At 47.9% G+C, this 27,047-nt stretch overlaps 1 protein-coding gene across 2 annotated transcripts; it reads left to right on the plus strand.

The window, feature by feature from the left end:
- Positions 1-26,254, plus strand: TAGLN2 (transgelin 2). Of its 2 annotated transcripts, none has more exons than XM_032234050.1 (5): positions 1-83; positions 20,838-21,058; positions 22,477-22,651; positions 23,879-23,981; positions 25,143-26,254. In XM_032234050.1, exons 2-5 carry the CDS (start codon positions 20,879-20,881, stop codon positions 25,282-25,284), a joined length of 600 nt encoding a protein of 199 aa, XP_032089941.1. In that variant the 5' UTR covers positions 1-83; positions 20,838-20,878; the 3' UTR covers positions 25,285-26,254. The 2 variants fall into 2 exon arrangements, with proteins under 2 accessions (XP_032089941.1, XP_032089940.1); XM_032234049.1 differs by lacking the exon at positions 1-83 and adding an exon at positions 451-729.
- Positions 26,255-27,047: the final 793 nt, after the last annotated feature.

Here is a 27,047-nt window from a genome sequence, read left to right on the forward strand (position 1 = left end):
GCAACCTTATGGACTAGAAGATTGGAGGGGAGGAGTCGATTTTGCCAGAGAAAGCAGGAGGGACTGCAAAGCTACATGTTGAGGTGTTTATTTTTTTTTGAGGGGGGGGTGCCAGGCCTCCCCCTCCAGATGTAGTTGACCCACCCCTTGCCCCAACTCCCCAAGAGTAAAAAACCCCTCCCGTGAAGGATGCTGGGAATTGTAGTTAGTTTAGCGCAACTTCGTGAGCGCTAAAACGACTTGAACAGAATTGGAAAAGGGACCTTAGAGGTCTTCTAGTCCAACCCGCGGCTCCAGACAGGGCACCCAACACCAGTTCAGACAAACGGGTGTCCTTTTGGGTACTCCTCCCTTTACTCTGGAATCTGGACCCCGGTTCGAATCCTCGAGAACAAGGGCCGCTGCAAAGGCTCTTGCTCCGGAGTGAGCTCTTTAATTCCGGAGTAAAGGCTGCTGGAGATCGATTCCGGATTCCACCTAACTCCGAATTGGCTCTTTGCGCCTTTAAGGCCCCTCCCGATTCTTCCCCTTGAGTTTCTCTTCTCTCTCTTTTTTTCTTGCTTTTTTTTTTCTTTTTCCTTTTCCTTCCCCCGGGGGAGGCGGCGACGCCTCCCCTCGGAGGAGCGCTGACATCAGCCTTAAAAACCAGCGCCGGGCGTGGGAGGAGAGAGTAAGGCGCGGCTTTTGCTTAATCCGGCGGCGCTCGCAGCCACTTTCCTGCGGAGGAAGGTAAGTCGGGGGGGAAACAGGGGAGGAAAGGGGACCCCCAGGTGATCTTGGGGTGGGGGGATCCTCTGGAAAACACCCACCGCCCGTGGGGTTTTTTCCCCTCTCTCTTCCATGTGGAGCGGTGGGGAGAAATCTCCTTTTCGCACGTGGCTTCTTTGCCAAAGCTCCGCGTCTGGGCTGTGGCCGCGTGGATGACCTCCAGGGTTCCCACGCCCTTCTCCGCCTCGCTCCATGGCCCGTCCTTTCTCCTCTTCTCCCACCCTTTCTCTTTCTTTCTCCCTTTCCCTTTCTCTTCCCTTTCTGTTTGTTTTTTGGGGTTTTTTGGAGCGTTGCCTTCTCCGCTGGGACTGAAAGTCCCATGTGGCTACTAAGCAGGGATGATGAGAATTGTAGTCCTGAGCGTTTGGCGGGTCTCTCTCTCTTTAACGCCTTTTGCCAAGATCTTCCGCCACCCAAGTTGGCAAAGAAAAGCGGTTTTAGAAGTTAGCGAAGAGCTGGGCTGCGGTTCTCCTGACGGCCACTAGGTGGCCGCGGAAAGGTGCGGTTTTGGCGCCATCTGGTGGCTGTCTGGAGGTTTGCAGGCTTTCTTTGGTCACTGTTCCAGGGGCAAGAGTTGATTTGCTGCCTTTTGACACACACACCCCCACCACAAACTCCCTTTGCACGGCACCCCATTGCTATGGCTGATTTAACATCTAGCGCAACTCCAAGCCAGTGTTGGTTTGTGCAGTTAAAGGGTTGCCAAAAAAGCTATGATTGAGTGAAAACCCAGCTTTTCTTCTGAATTGGCTATCCGGCTTGTCGATGGTGGTCAGCTGTCTTTTCAAGAGTCAGATAACTTTATATCTGACCTTGCTTTGTGGAGGCGGTGATCTCTGAGCTTCCCCACCCAGATGTGAATTACTCCCAGCTTCTCCCCCCCCCACCCGGTGGCCTTGTGGATGGCCAACATCTGTATAGCCACCATCAGCCTAAATTGGCTAGCACGCCCCTTGAAAGGTCCTCAAGAGTATAATTATTATTATTTTAAAAATAGGAATAATGCTTCTATTGATGCATCTTCCCTATTCTCTATTTTCTGGTCACAGACCAGATTTTGGTTTAATTAAGTTTTCTTATTTTAAAAAAAATATTTTGCAAAAATATCAATGCGTGAACCGCTTGGCACTTGGGCATCATATGTTCTAACACGAATAAAACTAACTGCATTAGTCTTAGTTATTACTTTCAACCAACTTAGATATTTCTAATGCTAATGCATGTTTATATAAAGTTGCAATCTGTCACTATTCGATTATTCCACGTTTTCTATTATTATTATCATCATCATCATTATTATTCGCAATAACAGAATTGTATCACAGCGGCCAGTTGTTTCTCCAGATTTGGCATTGATTAACTGGCTGCTGTGATACAATTCTGTTGTTGCTAATAATGATAATGATAATGATGATGATGATAATAATAGAAAACATGGAATAATCAAATAGTGACAGATTGCAACTTTATATAAACATGTATTATTATTATTATTATTATTATTATTATTATTATCCTCCTCCTCCTCCTCCTCATTATTATCATTATCCCTTCGGATCCCTTCTGGCCGGCTGGGGGAATTCTGGGAGTTGAAGTCCACAGGTCTTCCAAGTTGGAGGCTATTGTTTGTACAGCAAAATAGTTTGCAAAAGCCACAGAGACCGAAAAGGGGATTTAGCAATCTGAAGTTAGGAAAAGCACCGCAAACCAGGAAACGTGGAGAAAAGGAGAACGTGGTTTTCTGCCTGGTGCTTGAGAACGGAGTCAATTTCTGGTTATTTATGGTCCCAAAACCAGCTGGCCCATTCTTCTGGAAAGTAAGCCAATTTGGAGGCTTTCCCAGGGAGGTTTTTCCTCCCTCCCCCCCTGGTTGCATTCTGGCTCTTTCCACCAAGATTCGTCCTCGGTTGATCTCTGGCGGAATCTGGAATGCAAGGATGACAGAAAGCTGATTTCTGCTTAAACTTGCCCTGGGAGTGGGGGGGAGAGAGGCTGGGGGGGAGTGTGGGGAGATGCTGACCCAGCCGATTCCCACCCTAGCTTTGTCTCTGCGGCTCCGGGAAACAAGGTGGTTGAAAAAGGAGGCTGGGATTGTGTCTCTCGCCCGCCGGTGCGTCATTCATTGGGAGGGAAACTCCCTGCTGACTGGCTGCTTGGAGGAGGGTGGAGCCCGCCCTGCAAGGTTGTCGTTGCACCTTGGAAGCTGAGATGGTGGAAGTCTACCGTTGTATTATTCTTCCCCACCCCCAATAATTTATTTTAAAGCAGACAGTTAAAATACGAGCTACAAATACAAACAAAAAGGAAAGTTTGCAAACACTCTAAAAGTGCATTATAAAAGACACGAGACAAAAAAACACACACATATATATTGTCCTCCCCCCCAGTTGAACACTGATAAATATATTGCAGTAATAATAATTCCCCCCTCTTGTTGCAAAGCAGGCCCACTTTTTATAAACTTCTAACCAATTTATTTATTTTTTGAACTAAAGGTTTTTTTTTATTTTTCCCTTTCAAATTCATTCACAACTATACATTCTTGTAATTGCTACTTAACATTTATTCGTCGTTAGTCTCTATAATTATTTTTATACACACACATACACATATATACATATGTATATACATATACATACATGTGTGTTGTATAACAAAGGCAACAGTAAAAATATTGGCTTTCTGTCTGGATGGTCTCTTGTGATGAGCCGATAGACAGAGAAAGGAAGCAGTAGGCCTCCTCCCATATTTGGGCATACCAGGGGTTGTGACACTAAATACATACCTATTTCCTTGGCTCAGCTGATAAAGGAGGAGAACCTTGTGGCTTAGTGGTTAACACAACTGGCTAAGATGTAATACAGCACAGGTTCTAATCCCAGTAAGGGTATGGCTAGCTGATGAGAGCTAAATAGCTTGAAATAGATCTATACTAGTCTCCCTTTATTTATTTATCAGCACAAATACAACACAAATGTAACAAAAAGGCAACAGTAAAAATATTGGGTTTCTGTCTGGATAGTCTCTTATGACGAGCCGATGGACAGAGAATGGAAGCAGTGAACTTCCTCCCATATTTGGGCATACCAGGGGTTGTGACTTTAAATACACACACACACACACACACACAAACACACACACACAGAGTTTGGGTCACTTTCTTGCCACACTATGCCTCCATCTATTTTACAATAACCTTGCTCCTTCTCTCTTCTCAACCTCCCTTCTCTACCTTCTTCCTTCCTCCTCTCCTTCCTCCTTTCTTCCCTCCCCCCCAATAATTTATTTTAAATCGGAAAGCTAAAATGTGAGCCGCGAACAAAAAGGAAAGTTTGCAAAACCATTTTAAAAGTGCATTATAAAAGACAAGAGACAAAAAAACACACACATATATATTGTCCACCCCTAGTTGAAGACTTATAGATATATTGCAGTAATAATGGTTTCCCTCCCTCGTTGCAAAGCTGGCCCACTTTCTATAAACTTCTAACCAATTTAACCTGATTACATATGAGAAGAGAGAGTTAACAGGTAAACCAACAGCAGAGTTTAAATTTTGTTAGCCCTTTTGTTATTTGGGTAGGGTCTGCTAATACGGCAACCCTGCCTTCTCCCGCTGCAAATTCTCTATTTCTCCTAATGACTGTTTTGAACGACGCAGGCGTGCCTTTTTTGAGCTGTCCAAAATTGCCATCTTGTGGCAGGGAGTTCCATAGCTGGAGCTGCAATTTAGTAGAAGAAGAAAATTCTTTATTTGCTACTTTGGCTTCTAATATGACCGGCAAGAAAGTTTTTTATTTTATTTAAAAAAAATTTTTTTTGCACAATAGGATAATAGAGGAAGCCGGATTCGCCTAAATTGATTCACTTAACAACCATGCCCCCCCCCCAAAAAAAGGGTTGTAAAACCAGGCAGGCCTCCCATAGCAGCTGCCTTGCTTAGCCATGGAAATTAGGGTCCCAAGTATAGTTGTAACTTGAGGATTGGCTGTATATCTCTAAGCCTGAAGCATTTAAGATGACCCTGGAGAGCATCTTATATGGCTCCAATACCAAATTCTTGACTAATTTAGGCTGAATTTCCCATTTTAAAAAAAAGCTCAGCAGGAGAAATTAGGTTCTAGCAATTTGGGGCTAACTTTTCCTGTCTCTAAATGCAGACTGGGAATTTAATCAGCGGTGGGGGGGGGGGGAAATGCCCCAATCTTCTTTTCAACTTTTAATTTTCAGGGGTGGGGGGGAAAAGGAGAAGGGAGAGCTAATTCAGAGCATTTCGCAGTCTTGCAGGTACTCCTCGGCTTACGACCACAATTTCTGAGCCCCAGATTTCTGTTGTTAAGCGAGACATTTGTTTAAGTGAGACAAATTTTGTGGTTAAGTGAGAGAGTTGGAAGGGACCTTGCTAAGTCATCTAGTCCAAGCAGGAAACCCTACACCATTTATTGACAGATTAGCAGAATTGGAAGGGACCTTGGAGGTCATCTAGTCCAACCCCCTGCTGAACCCAGAGACCCAACACCATTTATTGACAGATTAGCAGAGTTGGAAGGGACCTTGGAGGTCAGCTAGTCCAACCCCCTGCTGAACCCAGAGACCCTACACCATTTATTGACAGATTAGCAGAGTTGGAAGGGACCTTGGAGGTCATCTAGTCCAACCCCCTGCTGAACCCAGAGACTCTACACCATTTATTGTCAGATTAGCAGAGTTGGAAGGGACCTTGGAGGTCAGCTAGTCCAACTCCCCCCCCCCGCCCAAGCAGTAGGGCCCTACATCATTTCTGACAGATGGCAGTCAGTCTTTTCTTGACTGCCTGTCGCTAAGTGAGACATTTGTTAAGTGCCCCCATTTTACGACTTTTGTAACCCAGTCGTGAAGTGAAATCACTGCCGTTTAAAATTAGTAACCCGGTTGTTAAGTGAATCTGGCTTACCCCTTAACTAGGCTTGTCACCGAAGGTGATCGTGTGACCTTGGAACAAAGCAATGGTTGTAACTATGAAACCAGTTTTGCCGAGCGTCTGAACCTGAGGATGCTGCCAAGTTCGCAACGGTGAAAAATGAACCCGTCTCATTTTTCAGTGCCATTGTAACTTGGGAACAGTCAATAAACAAACTCTTGCCATTCTTAGCAGTTTTAGAAAACTTGCCGAAAATGGCATTAACTAACTTTTTTTCTTTCCTTCCTTCCTTCCTTCCTTCCTTCCTTCCTTCCTTCCTTCCTTCCTTCCTTCCTTCCTTCCTTCCTTCCTTCCTTCCTTCCTTCCTTCCTTTCCTAATGTATTTATTATGCCCCCCAAAAAGGAATGCCTTCCTTACTACAGCTTGAGAGCAAAATAATAAAACTTTTGACCTCGAAAGGCACAAAAAAAACCTACATTTTTGCTGACATACAATTCCCGGGATCGGAGTCCTTCCAATGGAGAGAGAGGCTGCCATAAAAAACCCGAAAGTTAATTTAAATAAATATCTGCCTGTTGTGCAAGCTTTCCAAAAAAATAATAATAATATAAAAACGAAATGAAGGAATTTCCCTTCCCCCTTTCTCCTTCCCTTCTGGGTATTTTTTGAAAAGGGCTTCGGTTTGGGGAGGGGGGGGAGGATTCAGGCCGCTGCATTTTCGCGCCATCAAACGGCGGTTTGTTCCATTGTGGCTTACTGAACAAATCCACATGTGGTTGGCTCAGGCTTCCCCTCCCTTTTTATAATTAAGTTGTGTAAGTTATGCAAAGGGGTGGCTCAGTGGCTAGGATGCTGAGCTTGTCGATCAGAAAGGTCGGTAGTTCGGCGGTTCGAATCCCCAGCGCCGCATAACGGAGTGAGCTCCCGTTCCTTGTCCCAGCTTCTGCCAAGCTAGCAGTTCGAAAGCAGGTAAAAAATGCAAGTAGGAAAATAGGAACAGTGGGAAGGGAACAGCCTTCCGTGCGCCTTCGGCGTTTAGTCATGCCGGCCACATGACCACGGAGACGTGGCTCTTCAGCTTTGAAACAGAGATGAGCAGCGCCCCCTAGAGTCGGGAACAACTAGCACAGATGTGCGAGGGGAAGCTTCACCTTAAGCTGTGCCAAGTTGGGCCTTGGGTAAAAAGGCAGACACTTATATTGATAAGAAACAGGGGAATCCTTGACTTAGGACGACACTTGGGAGTGGAATTCCCCTGCTAAGCAAGTTAGTTGTTAAGTGAATCACGCCTCATTTTACAACCTGTTAAATGAATCTGGTTTCCCACGTTGGCTTTGCTCGTCTGGGAAGGTCAATTGGTTATGAGAGCCCGGGATGCTTCAACCATGCTGCCAATTTTTGATCGCATTCCCATTGGGATACTGGGATGGTCATAAGTGTGAGGACCCGTTGTAAGCCGCTTTGTTCAGGAACTTCGGTCGGTAAACGAAGGGCTGCGAGGCGAGGACTTTATTCAGGGCGGGGAAACTGATCCAGCCCAATCATCGCTGAACTGCACCCGGCCCTTGCTGGCGTCAGAGGGAGGAGAACAGATGGACGGAGTTGGAAGGGACCTTGTGGGGGCATCTAGTCCAGCGGTCACCAACTGGGGGTCCGCGAGAAAGTTTTGGTACTCCGCAGAAAAATTATTTGCCTTTTTTATATTGCACTCAATCAGGGGTCCTCAAACTACGTCCCCTGGGACGGATACGTGCGATGAACGCTTGTGTTGCTGCAGAGAGTCTCCCCCTTCGGGGTCTTTTTGTGGGGGGCAAAGGGGGGCAGAAATTCCCACTTGGGGTCTGCTTCAGCCTCCTGGTGGGGGGCTTTGGGCGAAGGCTGGAGGGAAGAGCCGCTGGTGGCGAAGAGCCGGAGGGCCTCGTTCCAGTGGGACTTCATCATGGCTGGAACTGGCTGACCATCTCAGCCCGCTGAGCCTCCAGGCGCCAGCACCTGGTCTTGCACTCCCGCAGGTCTTCCCTCTGCTTGGAAAGCCTATGCTCCTAGTCCTCAGTGAGGTGCTTCCGCTGAGCCTCCTTCTCGGTCAGATCCAATTTGAACTGAGCTGTTTTGCCAACTCTTTCTCCTGGGGGCTGCTTAGCTCCGGCAACTGCTTCCTGTTGGGGCCCTAGGGAGCCCGGGCGGGCAGGCGAGGAGGGGCTGGGAGGGGAGGGGCGAGTAGAGGCTGGCGAGGCGCCCCTCGACGTGAGTGACATGAATTTGGCCACGCCCACCCAGTCACATCACCACCTAGCCACGCCCACCCAGCCGTTCATTAGGCAGATCGTATTAGTGGTCCGCGGGATTTAAAACTATGAATTTAGTGGTCCCTGAGGTCCAAAAGGTTGGGGACCCCTGATCTAGTCCAACCCCACACCCAAGCAGGAGACCCTCCACCGTTTCTGACAGAGGGCAGTCCAGTCTCTTCTTGAAAGCCTCCGGCGATGAAGCTCCCACAACTTCCAAAGTCCAAAGCTGAATTCCCACAATGCCCCGGGGCAATGCTACCATCAGCAAAAGGCATTGTGGGAAATTTAAAATGGTGATCGGTGACCCTCCTGCCAAAACAGACAAGAGACCAGGATCGGCAGAAATATCCCTGCAGGATTCAGGGTGCTACAGCTACCATTTGAGGTTTCTGTACAGGAAGGGCCTCGACTTGCGACAGTCCGCTTAGCGACCGTTCGGAGTCATGACGGCTCTGACAAAAGTGACTTAGGACTGCTTTTCACACTTGCAACCATTGAGCATCCCTCTGGCGCTTGGCAACTGACTCAGTGATCCAGGGATCCCCTTTTGCAACCTTCTGACCAGCAAAATCAATGGGGAAGCCAGATTCCCTTAACAACCGGGTGAACTAACTTAAACGCTTCGGTGATTCGCTTAACAACGGCAGCCAAGAAAAGGTCGTGAAATGGGGCCAAATGAACTTGAATTAAACTGTCTCGCTGAACGACAGAATCGGAGGGTCAAACGGGGTCATAAATCCAGGGCGGCCATGTTGGCAACAAGCATCTCAGTTGGGAAAGGAGATCTGGGCCGGCCTTTCTCATCTCCTTCGACGTCGTACGTAGAAATCCTGAACTGATTTTTGTGGTTGTGGTGGCTTGACCCACAATAGGTGTGTGACAACGGCACCTTTTGTTTGCCTTCTGCATTTTTGCATCGGTGAGAAGTGTAGGGTGGTGGCAGCTGAATAAACATTTCAAAGGTAAACAAGGAGGGTTTTCTAAGGCCGATGTTTTTTTTTCTTTCGTCCTAACCGTATAATAAATTGGTCACTCTCTACCTGAACAATACAACTAGGAAAGTACAGGTAGGATTAAAACTCTTCGTTCAGCGGCTCTTCTGTTCCGACCGAGGCTTCCCGAGAGCCTGAAGCAAACTTGTTGTCCCGACAAAAAACCACTTTTATTAATTTGCTGTGAATTCTGCTCATTCACATCCAGCAAAGTCTTTCGAGGGAGGATTTATGGTCACAGACCTTCTCTGGCTTGGAGAGCTGCCAGGCCGATATCTGCAGAACTTGGCAAGGAGTCTCGGAGAGTCATGAACAAATTAAGCAAACTAATGGTCTCCTGCAAACTCCACTCCCCTTCCGCTCCTCTTTTATTTCCTCTGGGAGGGGCCATTCACAGTCCACCTGTGGCCTTCCTCCCAAATCGACCCCTGTTCCCTTCGTCTGGCAGCTCTGTGCATGCGCACACTGGGAACAGGCTCCAGATGCTCTTCTGCCTCACTGATGTCGGACTCCGAAGGCAGCTGATAACTGTCAGATGGCCCTGGCCCCCTCTCTGCCTCCGACACAGAGCCCTCCTCAAAGCCTTCCCCAGACTCCAGGACTGGCCCAGGTTCCTCCCCAACCCTCCTCACTGTCCGAATGGGCTGGCTGCTGGCGGGCCACAACGTCATCAAAGATACAACGGCACTGAAAAATAGGGACATCTGACCATTTTTCACACTTAACCACTGTTGCAGCATCCCCAGGCTCCCGTGATGAAAAGATGGGCCCTTGGCAACTGGCATGTAAGGGCAATCCTCGCCTTAACGACCCCAATGGAAGCCAACATTTCTGTTGCTGACTTGAGACGTTTGTTAAGGGAGTTTTGACCCTGTTTTTACGAACTTTCTTGCTGAAGTTGTTAAGGGAATCGCTGACAGTTGATACTGGACTTCTTGCCACAGTCGCTAAGTGAATCCATTAGTTAACCCAGTTGTTAAGCGAATCTCCTTCCCCGTTGGTTTTTTTTTTCCAGAGGGGCACCAAAGGGGAATCGCATGACCCTAGGACGATGCAACCGTCGTAAGTATGAACCCCTTGCCAAGCATCTGAATTTCGATCACGTGACCGCGGGGAACGCTATAACGGTCGTAACTGAAAAAAAACACTCAAAAGTCACTTTTTCCAGCGCCGGTGTTAATTTTGAGCGGTCCTTAAGCGAACTGTTGTTAAGTCGAGGACTACCTGCATTTGTGGAGGTTACACTGTCCATGTCTGTGTGTGTTTGTGTGTGTGTGTGTGTGTGTGTGTGAGAGAGAGAGAGAGAGAGAGAGTGATGGGGGAATTCTGGGAGTTGAAGTCCACCCATCTTAAGGTTGCTGAGGTTTTGAAAACAAAATTGGGCGAGCCATGAAAAGCAAAGGAAAAATAATAACAGAACCAAAATGGGTTTTTGTTTTGGGGGGGGGGGGGAGAATTGAGGGGACAAGGTTCCTAGCTTTGCCTCTCTCTTTTCAGGCATGGAAGGGCTTATTACACACACACACACACACACACACACTGTGGCTAATCAGTTAATCCTGAATTCCTTTTAAATCTTTGAGCTGCGAGGCTGAGAAAACTGGGTGTGGGCTTAATGCTTCCTGCTTCCTTATCTGTGGCAAGGTGGGAATTTATATTCCCTGTGTGTGTGTGTGTCTGGGTGTGTGTCTGGGTGCGTGCATGTGCCAGCCAACTCAGCTCTACTGGCAGAAGGATGGGCAGGCACAGTTTCCCACTGAGTCAATCTTAGTTTGCAGTCTGTTTCCCTTCTCCCAACATTCCCGGGGAGGTGGCATTCACACAGCCTCCTGTGCTTTCTTGAACCGGGTTAAAAGCCACGACGGGCTGGCGGTCCTCGGCTTAGAACCTGCAGCCGAGCCCAACATTTCCACAGCTAAGCCAGACAGTTGTTAAGTGAGTTTTCGCCCCCTGTTTCTTGCCAAGGGAATCGCTGAGGTGGTTTAAATTAGTCGCACAGTCGTTAAGTGGGTCTGTCAAGTTGATTTTGCTTGTCGGAAGGTCGCAAAAAGGGGATCACGGGAGCCTGGGACATTGCAGCGGTCATAAGTACAGGCAGGATTTCTGATCATGTGACCATGGGGGAATGCTGCAATGGTCGTAAGTGTGAAAGACGATGCCAATTTTTTCCAGGGCCGTTGTAACTTCGGGACAGTCACTAAACAAATAGTCGTAAGCCAAGGATTAGCTGTAGTTTCCTTCCTGGGACCCAGAAGAGCCAAAGTAGAGATGGAAACGATATAGGTAGCCCTCAACGTATGACCATTCTGTTCTAACTTAGGCTTCCTGAAAAAGCCCGAGGAGGATTCCTGGTCCCCACAAAACCCCTTTTGTTAAACAAATGTGAATTCCTCTCCTTCGCATTCAGCCAAGGCTTGGCAAACAGTCTTTCAAAGGCGGATTTATGACCACAGACCTTATCTAGCTTGGAAAGCTGGCATGTCAATATTTTCCCAAATGAGGGGCTGTGCAAGGGAAGACTCTGGGCACAGAGTCTCTGAGATTCACGGACAGATCTTCACACTCCTGAAACGAATGAATGAACGGACAAATTGTCTCCTGCAAACTCCACTCCCCTTTCGCTCCTCTTTTATTCCCTCTGGGAGGGGCCATTCATCGTCCACCTGTGGCCTTTCCTCCCAAGTCGACCCCTGTTCTTTAGCTGTTCCCTTCATCCGGCAGCTCTGCACATGCGCACACTGGGAACAGGCTCCAGCTGTTCTTCTGCCTCACTGATGTCTAACTCTGAAGGCAGCTGATAACTGGCATACGGCTCTGGCCCCCTCTCTGCCTCCGACACAGAGCCCTCCTCAGAGCCTTCCCCAGACTCCAGGACTGGCCCAGGTTCCTCCCCAACCCTCCTCACTGTCTGAGTCTGCTGCCAGCTCTGCTGGCCACTGGCAGGCCACAACATATTCATGTAGCAACCATTCAAAGTTACAACAGCATTTCAAGAAGGAACTTAAGACAGGTCCTCAAATTTCTGACCATCATAGCCTCCCAGTTTTGAGGGGGGGTGGGTTGTGCAGCCTAAAATTTTACACCCCCCCCCCTTTGTTTGCCAAATCCAAAATCTTGCATCCCCAAATTGCGGCATCCTAAAGTCACGCGATCTCTGGTTTTGCCAGAAACAGAAAATCTTAAATAAATACTGCGGTTGGATTAAAAAAAAAAAAAAGGTTTCGTCTAAGCTAGGTTTCGCCGAAGCTGTTTTGCGGTGGAACCTCCCAGCTTAGGCGCAGTCTACCTCCCAATTACCGGGTGGCAAGGGGGAGCAAGCCGATGAAAAAAATGTTATTTGCAACTGTGCCCTGCCTTTGAACTCTTACCCCCCCACCCCCCAAAAATGCATCTCTTTCTGGCTAGCGAAACGGAAATCGGTGGCTGGACTTGAGCCCTTTTTTTGCATCCCGAAAAGCCTGCGGGGAAAAAATAAATAAAAATCGCGTTGCTACAACAAGGCTTTGTAGATTAAAAAGAAAAAAGGAAGAAAGAAAAACTCAGGAAGTTTCTCCCCAACCGTTGTGGCTTCTGACTTACACATCTCACTGCTCCACTCCTTCCTGTTCCTGCCAAATTGAAAATGTGGTTTTGGGGTGTTAACCAGCATCAGGTCCTTCCTCCTGCCCCCCCCCCTCCCTCCTCGCCGTAATGCCACATTTCGAACCTTCTGTGAGGTCACCTTGCTAATAGCTACTCAAACCTCAAGTGCAATTCTGCACTTGGCTTGTTTTCTTCAAATTAATGGGCCAGCCGCGCCTTAAATGAGAATCTTAACTTTGCGCAGATCAAACTTCCTTCCTTCCTGGCTCTTGCTGAATTTAACTCTGTTTGCTAAAGCCCTGAATCCTGGTTGTAGAGGGGTGGGGTTGGATGGGGAAGCCAGCTGGGATGGGATTAGCTAGCCCTGATTGATTAGCACTGGGGAAATTCCCTTAATTCTGTGCAAGCAAGGAGTCCTCCTCAATTTACAACAGTTTGTTGAGGGGGACGGTTCAAAGTTACAGCGGGCACTGAGAAATGGGACTTACGGCTGTTTTTTTCAGCTCAACCTTTGCAGCATCCCCCAAGGATCACAGATCAAAATTCAGAAGCTCTGGGGCAGCCCCACAACTATTGGAAGATGCTCTCCTGTCTCCCCTGGTCCTTCTCTTCCCTAGACTAGCCAGGCCCAGTTCCTGCAACCGTTCATCGTCTGTTTTAGCCTCCAGGCCTTTGATCATATTAGATAGATTCAAATTAACAGAGATGGAAGGGACCTTGTAGGTCATCTAGTCCAACCCCCTGCCTAGGCAGGAGACCCTACACCATTTCTGACAGAGGGCAGTCCAGTCTCTTCTTGAAAACTTCCAGAGATGAAGCTCCCACTTCTGAATTAAAATTCTGTTCCATTGGTTTGTTGTTCTCACTGTCAGAAAATGTCTCCTTATTTCCAGGTTGAATCTCTCCTTGGTCAGTTTCCATCCATTCTTCCTTGTCTGGCCTTTGGGTGCTTTGGAGAATAGCTTGACCCCCTTCCTCCTCTCTGTGGCAGCCCCTCATATATTGGAAGATGCTCTCCTGTCTCCCCTGGTCCTTCTCTTCCCTAGACTAGCCAGGCCCAGTTCCTGCAACCGTTCATCGTATGTTTTAGCCTCCAGGCCTTTGATCATCTTAGATAGCTTCAGAGATGGAAGGGACCTTGTAGGTCATCTAGTCCAACCCCCCCCCCCAGCCCAAGCAGGAGACCCTACACCAGTTGGCAGTCCAGTCTCTTCTTGAAAGCCTCCAAGGATGAAGCTCCCACAACTTCCGAAGGCAACTTCTGTTCCATGGGTTGATTGCTCTCACTGTCAGAAAATGTCTCCTTATTTCCAGGTTGAATCTCTCCTTGGTCAGTTTCCATCCATTCTTCCTTGTCTGGCCTTTGGGTGCTTTGGAGAATAGCTTGACCCCCCTTCCTCCTCTCTGGGGCAGCCCCTCAAATATTGGAAGATGCTCTCCTGTCTCCCCTGGTCCTTCTTTTCCTTAAACTAGACATCCCCAGTTCCTGCAACCGTTCTTCATATGTTTTAGCCTCCAGTCCCCTAATCTTCTTTGTTGCTCTTCTCTGCACTCTTTCTAGAGTCTCCACATCCTTTTTTTTTACAGTGTGGTGACCAAAACTGGATGCAGTACTCTAGGTGTGGCCTTACTAAGGCTTTAGAGAGTGGTACTAAGTGCTAAGTGTTATTGCTATTGCTTAGTCATGGACATTCAAGTTCCAACTGTGGTCGTAACTCGAGAACTACCTGCATTGTCCTAGTCAAAAATGCAGAGATCTAACAAGCGGGATGGCACTTTTCAAGACAATTTCCCACCTTCCAAGCCTCCTTGGCTTTGAAAAAGACTAATAAACATTAACAGAGATTTCTCCCCACCCCCCCAAAAAAACCCCTACGGAAGGGCTGTTTCCACGTCTTATTTTGCATAACAGCTATAATGTGGTTAAGTTCCCCCGCCGGGAGGGGAGAAAAAGAGATGGTTGGTTTTTTTTTTTTTTCAGATTTCTGCAAAAATCAAGGGTTCTCCAGAAAAACTGTGGTCTGGCTTGCACCTTGCTGAAGCCCCTAAAATCTGGGGGTTTAGTTTGTTTGTTTTTTTAAAAACCGCAGGTTATGTGAGCCGATTCAAAAACGAAAGAAAGAGCCCATTGTGGATTAACACGGTGGAACATTGTTAAGACAGGTATGCTATGAGTGTACATGGAGAGTCGGCTTATGTTTGTCAACGGTCGATGGGGGGCGGGAGGGCAGGAGCAGGTCTGTGGGTTGCTTTTCAACAACAGTAGCTACCAGTTGTGATCTCTCACCTCCCAGGCTACACACACACACACACACACACACAGACACATCCTGTTTTGCACGCTGCTCCATTTCTGGTTCATTCCCTCCCCGCTCTCCAGTTTGCTCATAATTCTTAGCTTCCTGTTCATATCTTAAGTTCTGCTTCTAGGTTTATTCCCCTTGTCTTTGTTTTTGTGTTATGGTAATGTTATTGTCGTTGTTATTTTGCTCCAGGACTGAATCTCTTTCTCCATTGCAGAGGCTTTTCTGCTGGGGAGATACAGGTACCCCTCGATTTACAACCACGATCGAGCCCCCCCATCCAAATTTCTGTTGTTAATTGCGAGGCATTATGTCCCCCCCCTGATTTTTACAGACTTCCTTGCTGCCGCCATCGTTAAAGTGAACCACTGCAGTTGATAAAGTCGAGTTGTTAATTGTACCCACTGACTTTGATTGCGCGACTCAATGCCGAAGGCGCACGAAAGGCTGTTCCCTTCCCACCAAAGGTGGTCCCTATTTTTCTACTTGCATTCTTTTTTCTTGACGTGCTTTCGAACCGCCAGGTTGGCACAAGTCACGGGAGCTCGCTCGGTTACGCGGCGCTAGGGACTCGAACCGCCCAACTGCCGAACCTTTCTGATCGACAAGCTCGGCGTCTTAGCTACGCAGCCACCGCGTTCCTTTATTCTATGTTCATTTGTTTAGTTATCATTTCTTTATGTCCCTAGGCTTCCACGTTCTCAGAATTCAGCCGCTGCCTAATTTGATCCCAGTTTAAAGTGGGGGGGACGGGAGCATAAGAGTTATTTTTCAGGATATTAAAAAGGACAAATCAGCCTGACTTTTCTGTAGGGTTGGAAGTGGGGCCGTTTTTTGCAAGAGGAGAAGGGGCCTCCTCCCCTCGTTTGGGCCAGAAACACAAAGGCTGTAGTGTTGTCTGAGGAAGGGACAATGGATGTCGGAGGGTGGCCTCTCACGCCTCTTGAGGAGTTGGGGAGGGGGGTGGTGGCTGGAAAGTTGGCAAGGCTGTGGGAACCGACCTGCATTTAAAAAAAAAAACAACTCCACAACTCTTGGCCACAAGAGTTAGCCTTTCTCCGTCCCTTAAATATTTCCGTTTCCCTTTAACCGTAAAACTTTTGTGTGTTTTGTGTGTCCTTCCCCCACCCCCCCCAACCGCCCTGCAAGTTGCTTGCGTGGAGGGATTTCTTTAAAAAATATCAACCCCCCTCCCCCTTTTCTTTCTCCCCAATTCCAGGACACGATATCTACCCGGTTGAAAGGTTGAGAAACGTTTGTCTAAAGGACGGTATGTCCTTGCAGAAGAGTTGATGTTATCAACTTGTTTGTATCTTGCCTTCCTTGTTTTTGACAAATAATGCAACACACCCTCTTCCTATGGGAAGAAAAAGAACCCCGAGGGGTGGGCTGAGAGGGACTGGGCTACCCAGCCGGCTTTCATGCCTAAGGCAGGACTAGAACTTACCATCACCTGGTGGTTGGCCCAAGTGACCCAGCCGGCTTCCATGCCTAAGGCGGAACTAGAACTCACTGTCTCCTGGTGATTGGGCCAAAGTCACCCAGCCGACTTTCATGCATACGGCAGGACTAGAACTCACTGTCTCCTGGTGATTGGGCCAAAGTGACCCAGCCGGCTTCCATGCCTAAGGCAGGACTAGAACTCACCATCTTTTGGTGATTGGTCCAAAGTCACCCAGCCGACTTTCATGCATAAGGCAGGACTAGAACTCACTGTCTCCTGGTGATTGGGCCAAAGTGACCCAGCCGGCTTCCATGCCTAAGGCAGGACTAGAATTCACCATCTCTTGGTGATTGGTCCAAAGTCACCCAGCCGACTTTCATGCATAAGGCAGGACTAGAACTCACTGTCTCCTGGTGATTGGCCCAAGGTCACCCAGCTGGCTTTCATGCCTAAGGCAGGACTAGAACTCACCATCTCCTGGTGATTGGTCCAAAGTCACCCAGCCGACTTTCATGCCTAAGGCAGGATTAGAACTCACCATCTCCTGGTGGTTAGCCCAAAGTCACCCAGCTGGCTTTCATGCCTAAGGCAGGACTAGAACTCACCATCTCCTGGTGGTTGGTCCAAAGTCACCCAGCCGACTTTCATGCATAAGGCAGGACTAGAACTCACCATCTCCTGGTGATTGGCCCAAAGTGACCCAGCCGGCTTTCATGCCTAAGGAGGAACTAGAACTCACCATCTCTGGGTGATTGGCCCAAAGTCACCTAGCCAGTTTTCATGCCTAAGGCTATTAGCTATTTTTTTTCTGCCTCCCTCCCATGGTTCCTCACCTGCGCCTTCATGGCGCCCGAGAAAAATGTTGGAAAAATTCCCACGGGCTGACCTTGGGCCGCAAGATGATGTAGGCCCGTGATGGCTAGCCTACGGCAGAGCCCTCTCTGCGGGCATGCGATGTGCCGCCCTAGCTCAGCGCCCCCTGCACAGGTGCATGTGCCTCCCGCCAGCCAGCCAGCTGGTTTTCTAGTCTCGGCGTGGGAGGCAGGGGCGCGTGTGCATGCGTGAGGAGGACAGGGCGCACAAGAGTGAGGCACGTGCATGTTGGGGGGGGCGCATTGCATTATGCGTGATTGTGCTTTCGGCACTCAAGCTACGAAAGGGTTAGCCATTACTGGTCTAGGCACTCCTGTCCCATCTGCAACTCCCACAGGAACTGCCTGGTGGGAAATTCACCCATGGAGAAATGGGGGGGGGGGAAGTATTTCAGACTTTGTACCTGCTCACCTCCCCACTCAATCTAAGAGAAAGATTCTCTGGTGCTTGCAATGTTGTTGTTTTTTGAAGACATTAGCTAAAGGAGAAGTTTCCTGACAGTTAGAACAATTAACCATTTGTCTGAAGTGGTGTAGGGTTTCCTGCCTGAGAAGGGGGTTGGACTAGAAGACCTCCAAGGTCCCTTCCAACTCTGTTATTCTATTCTATTCTAATTGTCGGCTCAGTTGCAATCACTGTTTTGATTTATCCATTTCTCTTTCTTTTCCCACGATGTAAAATAGATGTGGAGACTCTAGAAAGAGTGCAGAGAAGGGCAACCAAGAGGATTAGGGGACTGGAGGCTAAAACATATGAAGAACGGTTGCAGGAACTGGGTATGTCTAGTTTGATGAAAAGAAGGACTAGGAGAAACGTGATAGCATCTTCCAATATCTCAAGGGCTGCCCCAAAGAGGGAGTCAAGCTATTCTCCAAAGCACCTGAGGGCAGGACAAGAAGCAATGGGTGGAAACTAATCAAGGCAAGAAGCAACTTAGAACTGAGGAGGAATTTCCTGACAGTTAGAACAATTAATCAGTGGGACAACTTGCCTCCAGAGGTTGTGAATGCTCCAACACTGGAAGATTTTAAGAAGAGGTTGGACAACCATTTGTCTGAAGCGGTGAAGGGTTTCCTGCCTGAGCAGGGGGTTGGACTAGAAGACCTCCAAGGTCCCTTCCAATTCTTGATATTCTGTTCTAAAGCATCTCTGCCTTTCTGCCTGCTTCCCCACCCTTTGAGGAACTGATCCTCCATTTATCAGACTTGGAACTGGAGACAGAGGAAAATTTTAAACCAAGCCCACAAGGTTTATGATGTAAGAATTGGACTGAGGAAGGAAGGAGGGGCTGAGAGGAGCCATTAACAGGTATTCCCTCCGGTTATATGAGAACACCTTTGATTTGCCACAGGTACGGATGATGTAACCCATCAGACCTGCCCCAACTTTGAGACTTGGAATCCATTTTGTCTTGCAAGGGGGGGGGGGCACAGACAGTTAGGGTGTGCCAGGCCCCTGAGGGACTCTTCCCCCCCCCCCAACGGCTTTTAAGTTGAGCTCTTCAAATGAGAAATGTCAGAATTCAGTCAGATTAGAGCTGGGGGGGACCTTGGAGGTGGCGCAGTGGTTAAATGCAGCACTGCAGGCTACTGCTAGATCAGCAGTTCAGCGGTTCAAATCTCACCGGCTCAGGGTTGACTCAGCCTTCCATCCTTCCGAGGTGGGTAAAATGAGGACCCAGATTGTTGGGGGCAATATGCTGACTCTCTGTAAACCGCTTAGAGAGGGCTGAAAGCCCTATGAAGCGGTATATAAGTCTATTGCTATTGCTATTGCTTCTAGTCCAGCCCCCTGCTCAAGCAGGAGACCAGTCTCTTAACAGAATAACAGAAAATAATGATGATGATGATGATGTCACCCCTGGTCCTTCTTTTCATTAAACTAGACATACTCAATTCCTGCAACCGTTCTTCGTATGTTTTAACTCTCCAGACCAATTAATTGTCTTACTTGCTGTTGTCCCAAAATCTCATTATCTTGTTGCAATTGCAAAATTGGACTCGCTTAACAATCGCCTTGCTTAGCAACGGAAATGTGGAGCGCCGTTGTTATATTATCAAGGACTACCTGTACTCCTGAGTCAACATTCCTGGCCTCATGGCTGGCAAGCAGGTGGACGTGTCCCCCCCCCCAAAAAAAAGGAGGAACTGATCAAGGCTTGGATAAGAGAAGAGAACAAGGTCCAGCTTCTTTTCTTCCAACTGGTTCCGGATTGGCTGTTTTTGATCAGGGGCTAGACATGAGTCAGAAGATCTGGTTTCGAATCTCGTCGGAGGGTTTGCCCCACCCTGCTGAGTAAGAAGAAGGTGGGGTGTTGCCAGATAGGAATCCAGGCCAAAGCGTTTTTCACCAGCTTTGGTGGAAGCATTTCCTTTAATCCCCTTGGCTCCTGATGCCGATCTGGATGGTGTCAGAAGGATGCCCCTAAGCGCGTACAGAGGGCTATGCTCACCTGATTCCCAGCCACTGTGCTAAGAGGCATGTCGGGACAGGCGGTTGAGAGCCAGAGCGCCTTCTGAGGCAAAACAAGCTTGATTTGACTCGGGTTCCTTCACCCGCTGACCACGATCAAGTCAATTGCCAAAGTTTTGGAAAGTTTTATTTCGAGCATTTTTTGAGTTTCTTTGCTGTCCTTTGATTTGCATCCTTTGATTTAAAACACAAGAGGGTCTAAAGTTAGCAGCTTTAAGACTTGTGGACTTCGACTCCCAGAATTCCATGGCCAGCATGGATGTAAATCTGGGAGTTGAAGCCCACCCCTCTTCAAGCATGCTGGCTGGGGGATTCTGGGAGTTGAAGTCCATTCCTCTTCAAGCATGCTGGCTGGGGGATTCTGGGAGTTGAAGTCCATTCCTCTTCAAGCATGCTGGCCGGGGGATTCTGGAAGTTGAAGCCCACCTCTCTTCAAGCATGCTGGCCAGGGGATTCTGGGAGTTGAAGTCCATTCCTCTTCAAGCATGCTGGCCGGGGGATTCTGGGAGTTGAAGTCCATTCCTCTTCAAGCATGCTGGCAGGGGGATTCTGGGAGTTGAAGTCCATTCCTCTTCAAGCATGCTGGCTGGGAGATTCTGGGAGTTGAAGTCCATTCCTCTTCAAGCATGCTGGCTGGGAGATTCTGGGAGTTGGAGTCCATTCCTCTTCAAGCATGCTGGCTGGGGGATTCTGGAAGTTGAAGTCCATTCCTCTTCAAGCATGCTGGCCGGGGGATTCTGGAAGTTGAAGTCCATTCCTCTTCAAGCATGCTGGCTGGGGGATTCTGGAAGTTGAAGTCCATTCCTCTTCAAGCATGCTGGCTGGGGGATTCTGGGAGTTGAAGTCCATTCCTCTTCAAGCATGCTGGCCGGGGGATTCTGGGAGTTGAAGTCCACCCCTCCTAAAGCCTGCTGAGTGAAGGATTCCTGGAGTTGAAACCCACCCATCTTAAAGCATGCTGGCCGGGGGATTCTGGGAGTTGAAGTCCACCCCTCCTAAAGCCTGCTGAGTGAAGGATTCCTGGAGTTGAAACCCACCCATCTTAAAGCATGCTGGCTGGGGGATTCTGGGAGTTGAAGCCCAGCCCCCTTAAAGTTGCTGAGGTTGAGAAACAGTATCTTGGACCTTAATAAATTCTGGAATATCCAGTCATTTAATCCTAAAACTCTCTCTCTCTCTTGCTCTCTCTCTCTCTCCCCTTCCCCCCCTCTCAGATCACATTTTTGGAAATCTATCACCCACCCACCTTAGCGCCATGGCAAACCGAGGCCCCGCTTACGGACTCAGTCGGGAGGTTCAGCAAAAGATCGACCGCCAGTACGATCCGGACCTGGAACAGATTCTCATCCAGTGGATCAAGGCTCAGTGTGGACCAGACGTCGGGGAGCCCGAACCGGGTAAAGAAAATTTCCAGAAATGGCTGAAAGATGGCACGGTGAGGGATTTTATTTTATTTTTCGATTTTGTTCTGTCATCTCTATCTTTTTTTTCCTGCCTGCTCTCGCTGTATTGGATGAAGCCGAACTGGCTGTCAAAAATTATTTCAGAGGTATTTTGATCGAATCCACCGTGGGAAGGGCGGAAGATTTAAAGCAAAAAAAAAAAAAAAAGTACATGAATAAAAGCCTACCCACGTTGGGAAACTCTAAGGCCTAAAGGGAAGAATCTGCATTAAGAGAAAAAGCTCTATAAAACAGCTCTCGTTAAATTAGTTATATAAAGCCAAGGGAGAGGAAGAGAAAGGACTCCAGATGTTGATGCAAATATAAATAGTTTGAAACTCTCTTGTGCGGTTTTAAAAATAAATCCTTTTTTAAAAAAAAGCTAGGCTACTAAATGGAAGTATTAGTGCAACTCAGAAAGCAGAGCAGATTTTTAGAGCCACACTTTTTATTATTATTATTATTAGGGACTAGCAACTTATTCCTTGACATTTAAGACACAAAACCGCTGTTTGACTGATCATTTAGGGGAGAAAAGCAGAGATTTTTTTAAAGATCCATATTTTCCTAATAGGGACTAGCAACTTCTCCCTTGACATTTAGACACAAAATCACCATTTGATTGATGGTTTAGTGGAGAAGAGTAAAGATTTTTAGAAATATGCTTTTCTAAGAGGGACTAGCAAATTTGTTCCTTGACATTTACACACAAAATCACCATCTGACTGATCATTTAGTAAAGATTTTTAGAAATATCTTTTTCTAATGGGGATTAGCCATTTTGTTCCTTGACATTTGCACAAAATCACAACTTGGTCATTTGGTAAAGATTTTTAGATGTATGTTTTTCTAATAGGGACTAGCAACTTGCTCCTTGATATTTAGACACACACAAAAAAATGATCATTTGACCAATCATTTTGTAAAGTTTTATGGGAAGAGACCTCAAATCGGTTTACCGACAAAAGGGTGAACGACAAAACCGCGCCCGACTAAACTGCGTCACTGACGTCATCAACAGGGCGACAACAGCGCAGAGACAGAAACACGCTGTAAACCCTAAACCTAAACTCAAACCCTAACCTAAACCTAACCCTAACCCTAATCCTAACCCTTACCTTAAGTTAAATCGGCTTTCTTTCGATGCGTTATTTAAAGCGCCCTTCTTTCTCCGCGCTGGCTGTTGTCGCCGCGTTGATGATGTCAGTGATGCAGTTTAGTCGAGCTCGGTTTTGTCGTTCGCCCTTTTGTCGGGTCACGCTCAAATCTGCTTTGTATCACACACACACGAGTATTATGCATCGTATTTTTTTGACTCAAGGAGAGACCAAGTCAATCTGGTTTTTGAGCAGAGAAGTTAAGAAAATTGACAAGGGGAAATTATGTGTGTGTTGCTTCCTGTTCTTGTTAGGTGCTCTGCCTGCTGATTAACAGCCTGTATCCTAAGGGCCAAGGGCCCGTGGCCAAGATCCAGTCATTCACCATGGCCTTCAAACAAATGGAGATGATTTCTCAGTTCTTACGGGCGGCCGAGAAGTACGGCATCCTGGCATCAGACATTTTCCAAACTGTGGATTTATGGGAAGGTAGGTTTCAAAGGATGCAATTAAGCATTGGCGCTTCTAGCAAAGAGTTGGCTGGCCTCAGAAAACCCACTAGCTGTTCACACTATTTTGTTTTAAGGGACTGGAGGCTAAAACGTATGAAGAACAGTTGCTGGAACTGGGGTGTGTGTAGTTTGATGAAAAGAAGGACTAGGGGAGACATGATAGCAGGGTTCCGATATACTCAAAGAAGAGGGAGTCAAGCTATTCTCCAAAGCACCTGAGGGCAGGACAGGAAGCAATGGGTGGAAACTAATCAAGGAGAGAAGCAACTTAGAACTGAGGTTAGGTCAGGATTTGAAGTCCAGCGGACTGGACACCTGTAGAGATTCTCAGTCATCCAGGTCATGGTTGTCCCAAAGGTGCTTTTTTCGGGAAACAACTGGATTTTCTGGGTTTTTTTTTCTTTTGAAGACATTTCACTTGTCATCCAAGAAGCTTCTTCAGCTTGGATTAGATGGTGGAGGATGGATGGATTTATACCCCTTGCAGACAGCTGGTCATTTGCATCCTTTTTAGGGGGTCGTTGAGGTCAGTTGGAGGTTTATCTCTGTCCTCAGGGTCTCCTGAGTGGTGCAAATGGTTCCTGCAGTCTGCAATTTTCCTCTGGAAATCCATTCCGACTCCCACACCATTCAAAGGGTGTCCACCCCAAATTGTGTAGCTAAAAGTCTTTAGGGATTCTGTGTCATCCACTTTTGGTTGTCCCAAAAGTGCTTTTTTCAGGAGGCAACTGGACTTTCTGTTTTTTTTCTTGTGAAGTCGTTTCGCTTCTCATCCAAGAAGCTTCTTCCACTCTGACTGGATGGTGGGGAATGGAAGGATTTATGCTCCTTGCAGACAGCTGGTCATTTGCATCCTTTTAGAGGGTCGTTGAGGCCACTTGGAGGTTTATCTCTGTCCTCGGGGTTCACCAGAGTGGTGCAAATGAGTGTGGAGAATTCGTGGAACTGATGAAACTACTCAGGTGACCCCGAGGACACAGACAGACCTCCAAGTGGCCTCAATCACCCTCTAAAAGGATGCAAATGACCAGCTGTCTGCAAGGAATATAAATCCTTCCATTCCCCTCCATCCTGTCAGAGCTGAAGAAGCTTCTTGGATGAGAAGTGAAACATCTTCAAAAGAAAGGGAAAAAAAGCACCTTTGGGGACAAAGGAACTGGAAGCGACGCCGGCAAACCCTTCCTGACCTCTTTCCACCCTGCAGGGAAGAACATGGCCTGCGTTCAGAGGACCCTGATGAACCTGGGGGGTTTAGCAGTCTCCAAAGAGGATGGCTTCTTCGCGGGAGACCCCAACTGGTTCCCGAAGTAAGTGGGCTTGCAAACCAGGTTTTCGCAATTGATTGGAAAGGCAAGTAGGGGGAGGGGGCACAAGGGTCTGCCTGGGGTATTGGTTATGTTTATTTTATTAAGAAAACCAGCCAGCAACCTGGCATTACCCAGGTATTTATTTATAGGGGGGGTGGAAATGTAATTTCTAACATTGGATTTTCCCCTTTACCAGAGGGAGCCCCCTTGTGGAGTACTGGGAAGCCGTTACCATGGCATCTCCACTGCGCTGTACAGTAGAAGCCATTTGATGGCAGTACAATAGAAGCCTGGCACATGTGGCATCACCCATTCCTCTTCCGGGTTTCTGGCGTGCATGCGCACGCGACGATCAGATGGCCTTCGTGCACCTGGAAACTGGAACGTTTTCAGGTGTGGGCTTGCGTACCACCCAGCTGATCGTCGTGCGAGCGTGCGTGCCAGTAACCAGAAGCCTAGGTGGCTGGTGCGTATGCCAAGTGCCAGAAACCAGAAGTTCATGCCCCTGTCAGGGTTCCAAATAGCATCCAAAATTAAATCAGAATCCGAGGCAAAGGATTCCTCAAAGTTCCAATTTATGAAGAGAGCCATGTTGGTACATCTGGGAAAACCCGAATCTGAAAGCTTCCCGGTTTTCCCCACCCAGTTGAAAGTTCAAGATCCTGCCCCCCACACACACCCACAAAGTTCATCCCATGGTCCAATCTCCCACTGCCATGAAGACACGATTCCACCCATCCAGTTCCTGCCAGGTACAGAGACAAAGATGACCTTGACTTTCTAAGAAGAATGTTGTTATGGCTACCTATCACCCAACTCCGTATCGTCCTCCTGCCTCCCATTTTCCCACAGTAGAAAGTAGACAGTAGAAAGTGTGGCAGGCCTGAAAGCCCAAAAGAAAAGATGGCTTGCAGGCCTGAGAGCCCCCTTTGCAGCGCCTGTTCCGGGTTGCACAGCTGACACGAATGCATGCGCTCCCTTTTTGGCACTCGGTGCCAAAAAGGTTCACCATCCCTGACCTATATGGCTGTCCCTTGAGGTGCCAGTCTTGCCCCTTAGGGTTTCTTGCTTAATCTACCATTAAACCAGCATCGCCTTTCAACCTGGGAATTTCCCTGTCCTCATTCACACTCCTTTTTTTTTTTCTCTTTGCGTTGCTAGGAAATCCCAGGAGAATCGCCGGGCCTTCTCGGACGACAAACTCCGAGAGGGACAGAACGTCATCGGGCTGCAGATGGGGACAAACCGAGGGGCTTCCCAGGCGGGCATGACGGGTTACGGGATGCCCCGTCAGATCCTTTGAGCCCACCGTCCCGGCCTTTCCCTCCGCCTCCTCCATTATCTTCCTTTTTTTTTCCCCAGAGAACTTTCCGAGTTTGTTCTCCAAGAAGCGATCCATTTGGAGTCTCCCATTTTTCCTTCAGACTCCCTTCGGCCATGTTTTTTTTCCCCAATATTAAAACCACAACAAAAAATCCACTTTGGTTTCCTTCCCAGTCTCAGCCGAGAATTATTTTTTCCCCCCTGCCTCTCCATCATCTCACGACCCTTCCATTTCTCCAAGGGTGCCCAAGGATTCCAAGCTTCTTTGGAATCGAAACCCTTCTCTTCTGGACCAAAATAATCACCTTTTTAAAAAAAAAAAGAAAAAGAAAGTCCTAATGTTTCAGGGGGTTGTTTTGCTTCACCCCAAAAGACCCGTTAGATGCTATAGAATAGACGGTGGGCGGTGCAACTGCGTTGCTTAATTTTGGGTAAATTTTTGAGGGCCGTGTGCACTCACGCCCACCCCTGCTTTGAAGGAATAGGAAGATTCATCCCTTCCTCCAAAATGTCACCCCTGGGGAGCTGGGTTCTTGGAAGAAGACCCCCCCCCCATCTATGCTTCCTGGGTTCAGCTTTTATTTTGAGGAGGGGGGAGGCGATGTTGTTAAGATTGGACAGAACCGTGCAGCCGAGTCTGCTCTTGCCAAAATCCTTAAATCGGTCAGGGGAAGAGGGTAAACCATCCTTGGGGTACCCAGATCCATGGTGCTGGTGTATATTCTCCCCTCCACAGCTCGGCCTAACCTTTTGCTCTTCAAAAAGAAAAGTTTCAAAAAGTTTGCTCTTGGCCTTCGGGAGTTTCCTTGAGTCCCCCAGCTTTTGGGAAGGGAGTGGGGACCACAGCCAGAAGCGATAATAACTACCCTGAACTTTGAAAAGAGATGTAGAAAGCATCCTGCCTCAAGGCTCTTGATAAGAAATAAAGATTGCTCAATTCTTGTTGTTTATGGGCCCGCCTCCTCCTTTATTGGGTCTGCTGCTTGGAGAGAGCTCGTGCGTGGTTCAACAAGTTGCACCCGAAAAGTCTACAGAAAACCCTGTTTGCCAAGAGTTTGTCAGGCAGAGGCGATCTCAAGTGGGGTGGGGGTTAAGAGCACACGGGGGGGGGGGAAGGAAACCCTCCTGATGAAAAGGCAAATTAAGGGGGGGGGGTTAATTTTGCCACCCCTGTGCAACCCAGACAAGGGTTTGTGCAAGGAAGGACGTGGCTAAAGTCTAGCCGTTTTGATTTGCAACGGCTTCCTGTTGTAAAATTACTCCTAGGGAAACAATCGATAGGAAAACAGGATACACAAGGGGGAATGTTGGGAGGGGGCTGTCTGGGAAATGTTTGGGGAGAGGGGGGTGTTTGTCTTTGCCTAACGCCTGGGGCAAGAATTTTGAAGCCTTCCTAAGATGCTTCATAAGCTCAATTGGGAAAATCCTCGCTTGAGATCTACAAGCCGATGGGTTGATTTTTTTTAAAACCGTCCTTATTCACAAATACAAATATAAAGATGCGGTGGCTCAGTGGCCAAGACGCTGAGCTTATCGAACAGAAAAAGTCGGCACTTCAGCGGTTCGAATCCTTTGAGCTCCCGTGACTTGTCCCAGCTTCTGCCAACCTAGCAGTTCAAAAGCAGGTAAAAAATGCAAGTAGAAAAATAGGAACCACCTTTGGTGGGAAGGGAACAGCATTCCATGAGCCTTCGGCGTTGAGTCATGCCGGCCACATGACCACGGAGACGTCTTCAGACAGCG

The sequence above is a fragment of the Thamnophis elegans genome, chromosome 17 (assembly GCF_009769535.1).
Source record: "Thamnophis elegans isolate rThaEle1 chromosome 17, rThaEle1.pri, whole genome shotgun sequence".
Lineage (NCBI taxonomy): Eukaryota > Metazoa > Chordata > Lepidosauria > Squamata > Colubridae > Thamnophis > Thamnophis elegans.

Excerpts from the sequence above, each read along its gene's own strand:
- TAGLN2 (XM_032234050.1), top strand. The coding sequence starts at position 20,879 with ATGGCAAACCGAGGCCCCGCTTACGGACTCAGTCGGGAGGTTCAGCAA. Across the intron at positions 21,059-22,476 it reads AATGGCTGAAAGATGGCACG|GTGCTCTGCCTGCTGATTAA; the intron begins GTGAGGGATTTT and ends TGTTCTTGTTAG. Across the intron at positions 23,982-25,142 it reads GACCCCAACTGGTTCCCGAA|GAAATCCCAGGAGAATCGCC; the intron begins GTAAGTGGGCTT and ends TTGCGTTGCTAG.